The sequence below is a fragment of the Gadus chalcogrammus genome, chromosome 5 (assembly GCF_026213295.1).
Source record: "Gadus chalcogrammus isolate NIFS_2021 chromosome 5, NIFS_Gcha_1.0, whole genome shotgun sequence".
Classification (NCBI taxonomy): domain Eukaryota; kingdom Metazoa; phylum Chordata; class Actinopteri; order Gadiformes; family Gadidae; genus Gadus; species Gadus chalcogrammus.
The window spans coordinates 14,665,353-14,679,592 of record NC_079416.1 but is presented as its reverse complement, the minus strand read 5'-3'; the positions used below and the strand labels follow the sequence as shown (position 1 = coordinate 14,679,592).

The 14,240-nt window shown below is 54.0% G+C and overlaps 2 protein-coding genes across 3 annotated transcripts in view; one reads left to right on the top strand and one right to left on the bottom strand.

Annotated features, from left to right (window-relative positions):
• The first annotated feature begins 449 nt into the window (after positions 1-449).
• Positions 450-2,572, top strand: id2a (inhibitor of DNA binding 2a). The gene is made up of 3 exons (XM_056591151.1): positions 450-977; positions 1,552-1,609; positions 2,014-2,572. Exons 1-2 carry the CDS (start codon positions 651-653, stop codon positions 1,603-1,605), a joined length of 381 nt encoding a protein of 126 aa, XP_056447126.1. The 5' UTR covers positions 450-650; the 3' UTR covers positions 1,606-1,609; positions 2,014-2,572.
• A 1,474-nt stretch (positions 2,573-4,046) lies between these two features.
• kidins220a (kinase D-interacting substrate 220a) overlaps positions 4,047-14,240 on the bottom strand; it is a 48,906-nt gene continuing 38,712 nt past the window's right edge. Inside the window, exons 26-32 of one of the 2 annotated variants that reach the window (XM_056590344.1) lie at positions 14,084-14,206; positions 13,030-13,086; positions 8,380-8,496; positions 7,501-7,599; positions 6,362-6,589; positions 5,905-6,126; positions 4,047-4,874 (exon numbers count right to left, since the gene is read on the bottom strand). In XM_056590344.1, the coding sequence (XP_056446319.1) occupies positions 4,050-4,874; positions 5,905-6,126; positions 6,362-6,589; positions 7,501-7,599; positions 8,380-8,496; positions 13,030-13,086; positions 14,084-14,206 (1,671 nt within the window). In that variant the 3' untranslated portion in view covers positions 4,047-4,049. Of the gene's footprint in view, positions 4,875-5,904; positions 6,130-6,361; positions 6,590-7,500; positions 7,600-8,379; positions 8,497-13,029; positions 13,087-14,083; positions 14,207-14,240 lie in introns of both variants that reach the window. The other variant, XM_056590345.1, reaches the window with a different exon arrangement.

Below are 14,240 nucleotides of genomic sequence, written 5' to 3'. Positions count from 1 at the left end.
CTGGGACGCGCGCACATTTAGACGTTTAATGAAAAGAAACGCTGATTGTAAATGAAAGAACATTTAAATATTTAGTGTAAATTGCCCCATCACTTGGTCCCACGCCAGTCAGTGTGGCGCTCGTCAAACTAAAGGACAATAGTTTGCTGGGTTTATTGGTATTATATACGATATTATACTTTCAGATTTTAATAAAATAATGCATCGATAAACCTCCCGCCACACGCGAGCGCCGTTTCTCCAGGTCTGCTGCTGAATTAGGAATCATTAATTCCCTGATCACAAACAGGTAAGGGCTCAATTTCCCAAATTGCCCACCGGAGCTGAAGAGCCCCGCGGCGCCGCCTCCGACACGCGTTGCCCCTAGTAACGCGGAAGATAAGGGTGGGGCTAGGAGCGCTCGGCAGAACGAGCCAATGAGAGAGCGGAGCGGCGATGATTGCCACACCGAGCTCTTCCAATCGGAGCCGCCGCAGCCCTGGCGTCGGAGAGCTGGCGGCCGGCTATATAAGCTCGGCTGACGGCTCGATGATCCAGTCCCGTCGTCCGACCTCCTCTCCCGGACTACTAAACACTGAGACTACCAGAGATCGAGACTACGGAACACCTCGAGACTAACGAAGACCTCCGAGAACTACCGAGACTACGAGATGAAAGCCATCAGCCCCGCGCGCTCCTTCCGGATAAACGGCTCCAGCCTGTCGGACCACGCTCTGATCTCCCGGAGCAAGACCCCCGCAGACGACCCCCTCAGCCTGCTGCTCAACATGAACGACTGCTACTCCAAGCTGCGGGAACTCGTGCCCAGCATCCCGCAGAACAAGAGCGTGAGCAAGATGGAGATCCTGCAGCATGTGATCGACTACATCCTGGACCTGCAGCTCGCGCTGGACTCCAGTGTCGCGATAACGAGTCTGCAGCACGCGCGGCCCCCGCTGAGCGCGCTCAACACGGACATCAGCGTTCTGTCCCTCCAGGTAACCACCGAGAACCCCTTTGAGACCGAGACCCCAATATAGAGCCCCTTATAGAACCTGACCCCCTTATAGCACGTAGAACCGAGACGCCCCTAGAGTCCAGGTAACGACCGAGACCCCATTGGAGGCCAGGTAGGACCGACCCAGACCCCCTTAGACAGAGACCCCTTTAGAAGACTATGTAGACCCCCTTAAAGACCAGGTAGACGACCCATTAGACAGCAGGGAGAACCGACCGAAAATCCCTTAGACAGCGGTTAGGGCCAGACTCGTTTGATGAGAAATAGACAGAGCTGTCAGTGTTTTGATGTCTGCGCGTCCGTGAGCTGCAGCACCAGACCCCCGTCCCGGGTCTAACGTCCCGGGTCTAGCATGGTGTAGCGTCCCGGGTCTAGCATGGTATAGCGTCCCGGGTCTAGCATGGTATAGCGTCCCGGGTCTAACATGTTGAGGTTTACATGATGACTGGTCACGGATATGTATGGGCGGTGTCGCCTACTGCTGTTCGGGACTCGAGCTGTGCTACTTCTCAGAACTGTTAAATTAACACGGTTTCTTTTCTTGTGGGTTCCAGTCTCCGGAGTGTCCGTCAGACCTGACAGATGACAGCCGAGCTCAGCGACGTTAAAGCGGTAAGTAGGCTCAGTGTGTTGACTGCTCGGGCAGAAGGAAATATAACCACCCATCTGTGTATTTGTGTGTCGTTGTGAGAGTGTGTGTCGTTGTGAGAGTGTGTGTCGTTGTGATGATGATGATAATAATAGTGATAATGCGCTGACTGGGGGCTTTTTCCTATGAAAAGCGACGCCAGGGTTCCGTTGCGTTCCTATCCCATAATGAAGAGCATCTGTATCGTAACACTAAATAATAGGATTTGGGTTCAACTCCTCGTCTCCACATAATTGGTGCAAGAAGAGGCTGAGCGGCAATTACCTCGTGTGTGCGTGTTTTGTGTGCGTGTGTGTGGCCAGGCTGTCCGGATCTCTGCCCTGTTTGCATTTTTCTAAACACGCCTCTCTTTCTCAATCTTTTGCAGGTGTTTGGTCAAGACACACAGCACACAGACACACACACGCACGCACACGCACGAACAGGGGAGCAGGACTTCCCCCTCCCCCACCTGGATTTCTTTCTTGTGACGTTGACATCAAGAGACTTTAGGCCGTACGGGACAATCTTATGTGATGTGTTTTCTGTTGGACTCGTTTAATTTAACTTAAGACTTTGTCGGACCTTCCTGGAATCGGAAGGTCGTTCTCATGACGACGGGAGGAAGAGTAGGAGGAGACGCCCCCCACCCCCGCATCTCCTCGTTGAAGACTTCGCTTTTTTTCTGCGGAGGCCGGACGCGGAGGAAGACTCGGTTTGTTGTGAAGTTTCGTCTCGTCTCGTCGGCACGTGAAGGACTGGACGTTGTTAAAAAAAAAAAAAAGAATTGAGAGAATGAGAAGCTCGTGAACTCGTATCGGAGTTTGATCTTGTGTATAGTTGCGGGAATTTCAAACTTCTGCAAAAGTGTAATGCTGTACTTAATTATGCTGAAACTTTTTATAAAAGTAATGTAAATCGTACCTTTTTTTTTTTTTTATACAAAATAAATCCAAAAGGCCACGTGAATATCTATTACTGTAAATAATATAAAGTGTAAAAATATGGGAAGTCATGTGAAATCGTTGTATGAAGTGTAATTTACGCATTGGTCGGTTGGAATTTGGACTCTGGTCTAGAGTCCAGATTCTGGTCCAGACTCTGGTCTAGGTCCAGCCTGCGTTCTGTAGGAAAAGGTAAACCTCATGCGGGCTGCCCAAACTGGATTAAACAGTTAACCATGAAGACGGTGCTACCAATAGTCTTCAAGACGATGGTTGTAGTCATATTTATTACAATTGTTCTTAAAATGAATTTCAAATAAAATGGGCAATCTTGTAAAAAGGTTTTTGACACTAAAATGGTGCTGCTTGAATTACAAATTAAATTCAGTTGCCTACGAAACTTTCAAAAGGCGTGCTGTCCACAAGTTGGTTAATATTTGGTATTACTTAAATTCAATAATTTAAAAGAGCGGAGCTTTTAACTTACCTGAACTTTCGGTCATGACCGCTCACCTCCGCCAGGTTTGTGTGCCGATGGCGCCCCCTACCGGCGAACCTGAGACATACCGGTGATGAGAGCACTGAAGACACCAGTACGGGAAATTTAGTAATTGAAGATACTCGACGGTTATTCAAGTTTTCTGCACCATTCATTTTTTACACTTAATATCACATGCTCATACCAACCACCACCTTCAATATTAACCTTTGAACAGAACTCTTCAGGCAAGAGGAAAGGACACATTTCAGGAGTTGAAACAGTTAACAATTTATTGAGTCACCAAACATGTATCTGAAAGTACTTTTGAACTAATAAATCACCACTTTCAAATGGAGCATGCGGAAACCACCCCTTATAACACAAACAACCACAAATTGAGTCTGCAGAGTGGAACCCAATTCAACTTCAGATGACTTCACTTGTCAGAGCCGTCACTACACTAGTGGAACGCCAGCTGAACGGAACACGAAGGTGTATTCTTTAGATCCACAACTTTGACCTAACATTTGCACTCCATCAGAGGAAAACCCCATCACATAAGCAAAACAAATCTTCACATATGATGGACCCACACCCTAGCTCCGACAGAGATGTAACATGGTAACCAGTCCGTACAGAACACACCTCAGTCAGACACGGCGGAGGACTTCAAAAACTAAAGATCACAAAACGGTCCTACTTAACGATGCTTACATTATTCTCATTGAATCAACGTTTTCTTTAAAACAATTTGCCAAAATCAATCTTTCTACGTAAAAAGTGTTGAAAATTCACATTAATATGATCCTGTATTTGTTTACTCAAGCTTTGTAACATTTAATGAAACGTTTCTTTGGTACCACACACATCACAACACCAAAACTACGACGACATCCAGACTCCAAATCCGCCATCTTAAACTCCCAGAGGACGCTCTCCATGTCGCCCCCCCCCCAGCGGTTGGCCCCCCAACGGTCGCCTCCCCCCCCAGCGGCCGCCCTAGAGGACGCTCTCCCTCTCGTCCCCCAGGCTGATGGAGCGGAGGTTCTGGTTGTGGTGGACGGTGGCGGTGGTGGTGCTGCCGGACCCGGGCGTTATCGCCACGTCGGACGGAGAGCCCAGGGTGGAGGAGGAGGCGGAGGAGGAGGTGGGGGTGTGGCTGTCCGGGCGGAGGTCCTGCCGCTGCTGGCTGTTGTTGGCGTTGGTGTTGGCGGCGGGGGCGTTGTCCAGCGCCCCGTCAGTGCTGGCGTTGAGGTTGGCGGCGGGCCAGCCCTCGTCCGGGCTGCTGGCCATCAGGCTGGCCTCCGACGCCGCCTCCGAGCAGATGGACATGCGGGCCACGGCCGCGTCCTGCAGGCTGCTGGGCAGCACGCCGCGCCGCATCACCAGCCCCCCCGGGCCCTCCGACTCCAGGGGCCCCGGCGTCCCCCCGTCCTCGTCCTCCTCCTCCAGGGAGCGGTCGGAGGAGCTGTCCCCGGGGCGGACCCCCGAGTCCGACGAGTCCTTCTCCGCGAGCAGCGCCTCGCTGAGGAAGGCGGGCGGGGCCGGGGCCCCGCGGGCCTGCTTGGGCAGCAGGGGGGTGCTGTTGTCGGCGTCCTCCGAGCCAGAGTCGTCGTCGTCGCTGGGCAGCTCGTGGTACTGGGGCCCGGGGCCCCTCTTCCGCGAGGCCCTGGAGGAGACGCTGTGGTCCAGCTTCTCGTCCTCCTCGCTGATGGGGTCCAGGAGGGGGGCGTCGGCGGCCGGGAGGAACTCGGGGCCGTCGCCGGGCTTGGAGCCCCGCTTGCTGAAAGGCTTGCGGCCGTCTGGGTCGCCCCCGTCCTTGGCCTGGGGACGGGGAGATCTGGGTGAGTGGGCGTGTGTATAGGCAGGCGTGTGTGTTTGTCTCTCTGTGTGTGTGTGTGTGTGTGTGTGTGTGTGTCTGTGTGTGTGTGTGTGTGTGTGTGTGTGTGTGTGTGTGCGTGTGCGTCCAATAGGCCTCTTAAAGGGGCTCACTGTGTGCCAGGAGAAACAAACAGTGATCCTATGATTAAGAATGGAGGGGAGCGGAGAGGTCCCCTTGTAGCCCGATAGGACACTGGGAGAGTGAGAGGCTAGAGCCGCGGTCACAACCCCACCCCTCCTGAGGAACCCCACGACCCCACCCCTCCTGAGGAACCCCACGACCCCACCCCTCCTGAGGAACCCCACGACCCCACCCCTCCTGAGGAACCCCACGACCCCCCCCCCTCCTGAGGAACCCCACGACCCCCCCCCCTCCTGAGGAACCCCACGACCCCACCTTCTACAGGACCCCACCCCCTCCTGAGGATCCGGACCTCCTACAGGACCCCCCCCCACTCCTGAGGAACCAGACCTTTTACAGGACCCCCCCCCACTCCTGAGGAACCAGACCTTTTACAGGACCCCCCCCCATCCTGAGGAACCCAGAGGTGGAGAACCGAACGTTCTATATGACCCCGCCCCCTCCTGATCCACCCTGACAGCAGTGTATAATCGGTTCACTAACCGTCGACAATTTTCTCCTCCAGAACTAGATCATTTCCATTTATAATCTATAATTATAATAATACATTTGTATTCTTCTGGTTAAGCTTGAGCTTAACCATGCTTCTCCGACTTGGTCGTCGAACGCATGTAGGTCGGAGATGACGCGTTTCCCACTTCAGTCTTCCCACCTCGACCGTTAACGAACGCAGCTCAACACTGTAGTGTTTGTGATGTTCTCAGCCTGTGTAGTAAACAGGCTTGTGATGGTATGAGATCGGCGCATGGACTTGCGTACACGCCGATTTCAGACAGTATCTGAGGAATTTCCGATGCCGGTATCGAAACAACTCTACCGCCCATCACTCACCGCCTTGTCGTCGCCCCCGGCGGCGGCCTGGAGGAACTGTCCCGGGAGGGGGGGCAGGACGGGCTTCTCGCCGGCCCCGCCCGACACGTCGGTCATCTGGGCGATGTACTCGCGGTAGGCGTCGTGGTACTCGGCCTGCTGCTTGTCCGTCAGCTTGCAGATGTCGTTGGACGACTCCTGGGAGTTCAGGCTGGACATGCTGGCCGTGCGGTGATTGGCCACCTGCTGGGACGACCAGGGACAGACAGACACAGAGAGAGAGAGCGAGAGCGAGAGAGAGAGAGATTTAAAAAGTTCAGTAAAAACGATTGAAATTATTGAAATATTTTAGGGGTGGAACGATTCACCGATACCAATCGATAACCGGTTCGATTGACACAGTTGCGACTAGCTAAATATCAATTAAAATGATAAATACACATACACACACACACACACACACACACAGCTAACTGACCGGCCAGTGGGGGTTGCAGAGTCTGGGGGGCTCCTCCAGCCCCACCGCGCTGAGCTCCTCAAAGCTCAGGCTGAGGCTGTAGCCCCCCATGTCCCTCTGGGCCAGGCCCCCATTGGGGGGTCGCGGGGCGGGGAGGTCCACCTGAAGCACGCTGCTGCTTTGCTCACTGGCAGCCCTGGACTCGTCCTGCAGCACGGCCTGACTCTCAGTGTGCCGGAGCTCCATCACCTGGGGGGGCGGGGAGAGAGAGGATGAGCTCATGGTAGCGGGGTGAGTAAGAGTCCTCATTGCAACGGTGCTTTTAAAACCTTGGAGGAGAATTCCTCAGGTATCCATGACAACCAGAGATAAACAGACACGGGTTGAGCCCTCCTCAGATGGCGGGTCCCGGAGCCCTGCTGTGTGGAGGAGACCTCCGCGGCTGGGATGGGGGGGCTCCTCCCTGACAATACCCTCCCTTCATCCAAACACGGGGTGGCCAATCGCGGTCCAGATGGCCGTGCCGCCGCTTCCTGGGAGCCGAACACTGGCCGGTCTTCGGAGCGCGGCGACACGCGAGGACTGCTGCGCCAGCTGCCGGCGTACGAGCTGCTCGTTTGATCTGCGCCGAGACACAATGCAGCACTGTGGTGCGTGCATGTGTGTGTGTTTGTGTGTGTGTGTGTGTGTGCGTGTTACTAGCATAAACAACCAAGTCCTTTTAGGAGGACCGAGAACCTTCTAGCGGTACCAATTGCAAAACGTTTCACAGTTTGCCGAAGGATGTTGGCCTTGTTTGTCTATATTTAGAAGATGGTGGTCCGTAGCGAGTGTAGTTGGGTGGGGGTCTTCAAATCACTTGGCCTCCATGCACCAAGATGATGGAGATTATGTTCAGTTCAATGAAATGCTAAACTAGCCCATTCGTCTAATTCTTCCACCACAGAGTCGCGATGACGGCTCAGGATATAAAACCTGTAGGGCTCGCCCTGGAAGGAAGTGTGCGTTGTTAGTGCGGCAGATGGGTTCAGTTAACTAGGTTTTGTGAGATCTTCCCTCAGGCTACTGCTAGTTCTGCCCCATCAGAGGGCTGAGGGTCAGGGCACTTTGGCTGAAGCCGCTAACGTGCTCTACAGAGTGGGTCATGTGAATGGTCTCACCATCCCCCTGAAGAGCTGCCAATCTCCAAAGTTCATCTCCATCTCCTTCTTCAGCTCGTCCAGGTTGCACTGGGACAGGACCCGTCCGTTCACGTTGGCCTGGGGGACAGGGCAAGGGTTAGCATCACGCACCACCATGCCCCTGTGACCTCTGACCCCAACTGACCCCCCTGAACCCTATGAACACCCGTTCATGGTCCACCCTGTTACGTGGTAGTGCTACGTGGTTCTGGATCTTGAGCTGCCTCTGTGTGTTGTTGCACTAACGCTTTTGCTTTTGCCTTGCGCCTCTCCTGCAATGTCTCATTCAACCCCTGTAGCGAGGCATTGTGGTTACGGGATGCTGGGTGTCTCTCCTTGATTGTTGGCGCCACCCCCACTCATATAAAGCCGGGTTGAAGATGGCGGCTCAATCTTTCTCTCTCGCTCGTCGTGAACACAGACGCTAGCACACCCGTACCTTCATTTACACATATCACTAACATTGTTAAATACATTATCCTTGTTTTACCTTGGTGGTTCTTTTCTTCACAGTACCCGGAAGACTCACTGTTTAATTTGCCTGCTCCTCGAGGTGTGCTTCGGACACGGGAGTGAGGTAAGCTGTACCACCCAGCAAGTAAGCGTGAGGTTTTCCTTTCTGTTTTCCTTTACTGTAAATTGGTAACCACCTTGGCTTTTTCCTCTGTTGACGGGGTTTTTGCTATTTGTTTCACTTACGTGGAACACTAAGATCAAGTTGTTGTCAGACGCTTTGTGTTGTGTCTTCCAAAGCTACCCGTAATTGTTTGATGGACACCATGACACCCTTCTGAACCCCCCCTGAAACCCGGTACATAGAGACAGCGTGCCCCCAGAGAGCATGGGGAACCATGGCACCTTCTTGATGGTGGCGCTGTACAGGGGCACCATGTTGGGTTCGATTCCCTCCATCAGCTGGAGGCGCTCGCACACTGCGTCCGTGTTCAGATTGCTGAGCAAGACACTTCTGGAGACCTGTGGAACGCACACGCACACGCACACACACACAAACACAGTTAAAAGCAGACCTGAAAATAGATTCCAAGTCCATCGTGTTAGACCCATTTGGAGGAACTCATCTGTGTTACGGACGGACAAACGTGCCGTCTGTTGTTATCATACAAGGTGCATCAAACCAACCACACAGTAATCCTCTGCATCAGTCACACGGCGCAAAGGGTTAGTCAACGGGACCCGGAACTGAAACATGCTCCTTGTAGACACGTCTGGTATGAAGTGTGCTGGGAGCGCTGGGAGGACTGGGAGCCAGGAGGCCTCAGCCAGCGGGGCGCGGGCACGGCGCCCCTGGGCGCTCCGTCTCCGTGACACCCCCTTGGCCTGGAGGTGTGAGGACCCCTAGACGGCCAACACACCACAACACACCGCCCCCCCTCTGGCTCCGAGACGCTGCTCCCCACCACCCCCCCCCCCCCCCCCTTCCTGGCACCGAGACACTACCCCCCAGCACCATCCCCCCCTCCCCCCCACTACCATCCCCCCCTCCCCCCCACTGGCACCGAGACGCTACCCCCCCCCCCCCCCCCCCCCCCCCACCACCACCACCACATTAACTCTGTGCTCCTCCTCTGAACTTCCGCTCGCTCCAACACTTCCTATCTCCCATTGCTGCTCAGTCTCAGAACCCTTTGCTTGCTTCCTTCCTCCTCTCGCTCCCCCCCTCCCTCCTTTCCTCCTAACCATCCCTCTAAAATTCCGTCCCTCTTTCCCCTTTTTCCAACAGCTTGCCCTGCGTTCTGTCTGTGCAATCTCTTCCTCCCTCTCTCTCCCTTAACCACTTGATAACCCCCCCCCCCCCCCCTCCACCCTGTGAGAGACCACAGGCTCCTCTGGTGAAGACACAGCGGCTGGCTCTAGAAGGACACTTCCTGCCTTAGAGTAAGATCACCTCCACTCCGCTCGCCGTAGATGAGGAGTAGAAGGGGGCGTCGACTCCATGGGGGCGTGGCTAGGTCGCTTACGCTACATGACTAGTGGTGAACTAGTGGCGAACATGCATTCATTCCCGAGTAGTAGGTCTGCGTTCATGCTTTCTCTAACAGTACGCAGCTCTGGAGCAGGTGGTGTTAGTGATGAGATGAGGGCGACCGAGGTGTGAACAGAGAGGGAGAGAGGTAGAGACAGAGTTAGAGAGAGAGAGAGCAGAGACAAAGAGAGAGAGATAGAGGACATGACCAGGACAAAACCAGCGGTGTACCTGCTTGGCTTTGCAAGACATCAACTTTGACTGCTTCGAGAGAGGAGGGGGGGGGGGGGGGGGGGGGGGGAGAGAGAAAGACAGACAGACAACAGACAGACAAGCACATGGAGCACGTCAGGCAGAGAGAAATGCGGGCAGACATCAGTTTGTAAAAGGCATAACTCCACCATTTTCCCTCAGTGTTTCTTTAGGGGGGAGGGAAACAGAGAGCGACAGTTGAAAGGCTGACCCACAGAAAGACACTGGCAGTCACACCGGCCTGGAGCCCAGGACATCACGCATTTACATTTATCTGTCTCCCAACAGGGCGGGGGGGGGCGGGGGAGACTGGGGTGTGGGGAAGCGTCTCTCCGGTCGGGTCAAGACAGCACAGAGACGAGGACCGGGCTATTTGGAGCAGAATTATTGGGTTTTTGTTTTACGGCTTGGTGCGCGGTGAGCCGGTGGAAGCTAATCTCTGCAGACCAGAACACCACCGCCCTGCAGCCGGGCCCACTGGAACCACAGAGAGACACGGAGGGAGAGAGAGACACACGGAGGGAGAGAGACATGAAGGAGGGCGGGGGGCGGGGGGGGGGGGGGGCAGCCGAGAGCGCGAGAGCGCGAGCGACGAGGCGAGGCGCGCGATGAGAGAGATGAGGAGCGGCGGAGAAGGAGAGAGATGATAGAGGGAGACGGCGAGAGGCTGAGCGGCGAGGATAGAGAGAGGAGACGAGCGGACGAGTGGGGAGGAGGCGAGTAGATGAGCGAGCGCATGAGGACGCAACCTACAGAGAGCCCCACCCCCCGCGGAGAGAGGATAGCGATAGAAACACACGTCGGTGGAGCGAGCACCCGGGACACAGAGGGAGATAACCAAGCGGGACCCTCGGAAGACGAGACGGGACATCGGCAGCGAGACAGGAGAGGTTACAGCCCCCGAGAGCGGGAGAGAGACGGAGGAGAACAGACCCGCACAGAGAAAGGACAAGACACAGAGGGAGGGAGAAAGAGAGAGAGAGGAAAGAAATTGCCGCCATGGAGGACGAGCCAGAGAGCCGAGCTGAGCGAGACAGGACAGACCCGGAGGAGCGACGAGAGAGAGACAGAAGGCAGACAGAGGCGAGAGTGAGACATCCCCTCGCTCCACACAGGGGGAAAAGCAGAAGTTTCAGAGGGAAGAAGAAGACTTAAATACTATTTCTCAATTCAGACTGCTGAGCGACTGTTCTAAGAACAAGTGTGGAAAAGCAAACGTGCGAATGTGCAAGCGTGTGTGTGTGCGTTCCGGGCAAGTGTGTGTGTGCGGTAGATGTGTTTGTGTGTGGAGAACCCTCCCAGTGAGTGTGATAAGGCTGTAATTACAGCTGGGCTGAGCTGTGGGCCAGGCACCGCGATGGGGAAGAGGAAACAGAGCTCAGCCAGGGAGGAAGCGTCTCGCTAAGGAGATAAGCCCTGCGAGCGCCAGGCTCATTGTCACCGCCTCCGCGCACTGCGTGTGTGTGTGTGTGTGTGTGTGTGTGTGTGTGTGTGTGTGTGTGTGTGTGTGTGTGTGTGTGTGTGTGTGTGTGTGTGTGTGTGTGTGTGTGTGTGTGTGTGTGTGTGTGTGTGTGTTGCCAACCCCAACAGTCTCTCTGATGATAATCCCGGCAAGCCGGAGGAATCTGTACTTGTGCTTATATCAGCCAGGCAATTACACAGGGCTGGGCCCTGCTACATATACACACACACACACACACACACACACACACACACACACATACAGAGACACACACAAACATCCATACAGGGACACACTCAAACACACAGGCTATCGCAAGTGCGCACACACACCAGCACATAGAGATATATACACACACACACACACACACACACACACACACACACACACACACACACACACACACACACACACACACACACACACACACACACACACACACACACACACAGGCTATCGCAAGTGCGCACGCACACCAGCACACACATACAGACATACACACACATTATTGAGCTTGTGAAAGATTTCACGCACAGAAACGGTAGGAGCATGGTTATGAACGTGGAGAAGAGCCGGGAAACTAGGATGAAGGGAGGAGAGAGGAGACAAAGATAAGGAAGAGTTGGGAGATGGAAAGGAATGGCAGGAAAGAGAGAATCTTTCTAATCTTTGACGGTCGGCCTGTAACAAGCGACGTCACGGAGCATGGGCTGTTTAAAGTCTTCATCAAATTGTTTCCCTCTTTCCTCAAACGACAGAGGGTCGATGAACAGACAGCCTTCTGCTCTGCTGATGAGATCTCAACCCTTGCTACCCTCTAGTTGGTAGAGACATCGGACTGTAGATAACGTCTGAAGTCTGATGGCTGAGGAGCTCGAATCAATTCTTCACTTCAGATCTGCTTCAACCAATCACATTGCTGGGAGGGTGTATCTGTATCCGGGCGTCACATGGAACGGATCCCTGCTGGAGACCAACAACCATCGAGATACGACGGTTCATCTCGGACCTAGAAGAACCGATAACCGAACCGATAGGAGCAAAACCACCGTATTGCTTCTCGGCCCGAGAGCGTACGGTCGGCCTCAAAACAGGAAACGCAGAGAGACTCCGCCCCTCCACTTACTTTTTCAGGCCAAGGCGGACAGATTTGAGAGGACGGAGAGGAGCCTCAGGTCACCTTCTGGGTTTCCGGGCCATTGCTGAGTGTTGGTGAGGCACGTGTTCTTGGTGGTTAACCCTGCGTGCGTCAACAGCTCGCACAGGATGCTACCAGAATACAGCCGTGTGTGACAGTGATGAGGTGATAAGAGCCGAGGCTTCGATGATGATCTCCACTAACCACAGCGGTGGATGCTCGGATCAGCAGTCAGTAGCCTGTTTCACATCCAGGCCATGCAGATACCTGGAGGAGGAGTCCTCTCTCAGCTGCATGCATTCAGCGTGTGAGCTCATTACACACACAAAAAGGTGTCTGGGGTCGTTTTTGCTAGCAAATACGTCCCATAATAGCTAGTCAGCCTATAATAACTAGATATCGAGCTGCATTCCACCGATTCTCCATCTCCATGCCTCAACCAAACCAGGCCTGTGAGTTTGTGTGTGCCTGTGTGTTTGTGTTTGTTTGTGTGGCTGTGTGTGTGTATGTGGCTGTGTGCTTGTGCGTGTGGCATTTGGCATGTTTGTGGCTGTGTTTTTTTTTTTTTGTGTGAGTGTGCAAGTGTTCATGTCTTGTGTGCATGTGTATGCATGTGCGTGCGCGTGCGTGCGTGCTCCAATAGGTCCACTCAGTGCTGGTTAGTCGGGTTACCATGGGGGGCTCAGAGCAGCAGCGGGGCTCTTCTTTGGGGTCCTCAGCGATAACATCCTGACACGCCACAGACAAAGGGACAGCAGGTTGTATGGGGGGGGGGGGGGGGGGAGCTGGCTCAGTACATACATGGCTTCTGGAAGTAATACGGAACTCCCCCTCTGGTCCTGGGTCTGTGAGGTGGACTGGGGGCGCTCCGACCCCGGAGAGACCAGCGGGGGTCCAGAGACCTCCCCAAAGCGGCTCTGATCAGAGTCTACACTACTACTGTAGAGTACGGGATCATTAATGCTTAGGTTTCTGAGTGGAGTCAAGGCACAGAGTTTGTCTGCTACTAGAGAGACAAGAACTTTATGAACCAGACCCAGGGGCCCGAGCAGGGTTTTGGGGTACTGGGGGGGGATTGGGATTTGGGGTTCGAGCCAAACTTGGTCTGACACCAGGGGGGAAGATCACAGATAAAGACTCCAGAGGACTCAGGGGGAGTGAGGGTGTTCTATAACATGGTCACGTGTCTTGTGGGTGTCGGGAGCTGTTCTGGGCAACGGCAGATTTAGATGTCCGCGTCCGAGAGGGCTTTACTTCCCTACCGTTTACAGTGTGTAAGTATTCCATCTAGCCTACAAAACAACGCTTGTGTATCACTCTTACACAACCAGGTACAGAAACAGCATCACAAGTTTACTATGGGTCATTAACCATGAGGATAACATCTATAACACATCACCCTCCTTCCTAGAAGTCTCACCCAAAAAACGCGTTTATCTCAAAGTGTTTGAATTGGAGCTTAAACTTAAGGGTTAATTCACACTCGTAGAGATAGAGAGCAAGAGAGTGAGAGTGAAAGAGAGAGAGACAGAGAGATAGGGAGATAGAGAGATAGAAAGAGGCTCTGAAATGGTTAGACATAGGTTGACATAGTAGTACATCCTCAAATTCATCATGGTAATAATAATGATGTTAGAGTCCAGGCGCTGGTCCTCTAGCGGACCCCCGGCTGTTCCTAGTCCCCACGCCCCTAGCGTACTGAAGGCTCCAGGCTCGGTCTACTCACCAGGCCGCCGGCGTGCTCCTTGGGCGGTCCGTGGGCCTTAAAGGAGGGGCGGGAGAAGGAGGAGGAGGGGACGTGGTGGGGGTAATGCCGTGGCAGATGATACACATGGTTGGGGAAATACGGCTATGGGTACAAACAAAATGATGGAGGCAGGGGT

Excerpts from the sequence above, each read along its gene's own strand:
- id2a (XM_056591151.1), top strand. The coding sequence starts at position 651 with ATGAAAGCCATCAGCCCCGCGCGCTCCTTCCGGATAAACGGCTCCAGC. Across the intron at positions 978-1,551 it reads TCAGCGTTCTGTCCCTCCAG|TCTCCGGAGTGTCCGTCAGA; the intron begins GTAACCACCGAG and ends TGTGGGTTCCAG.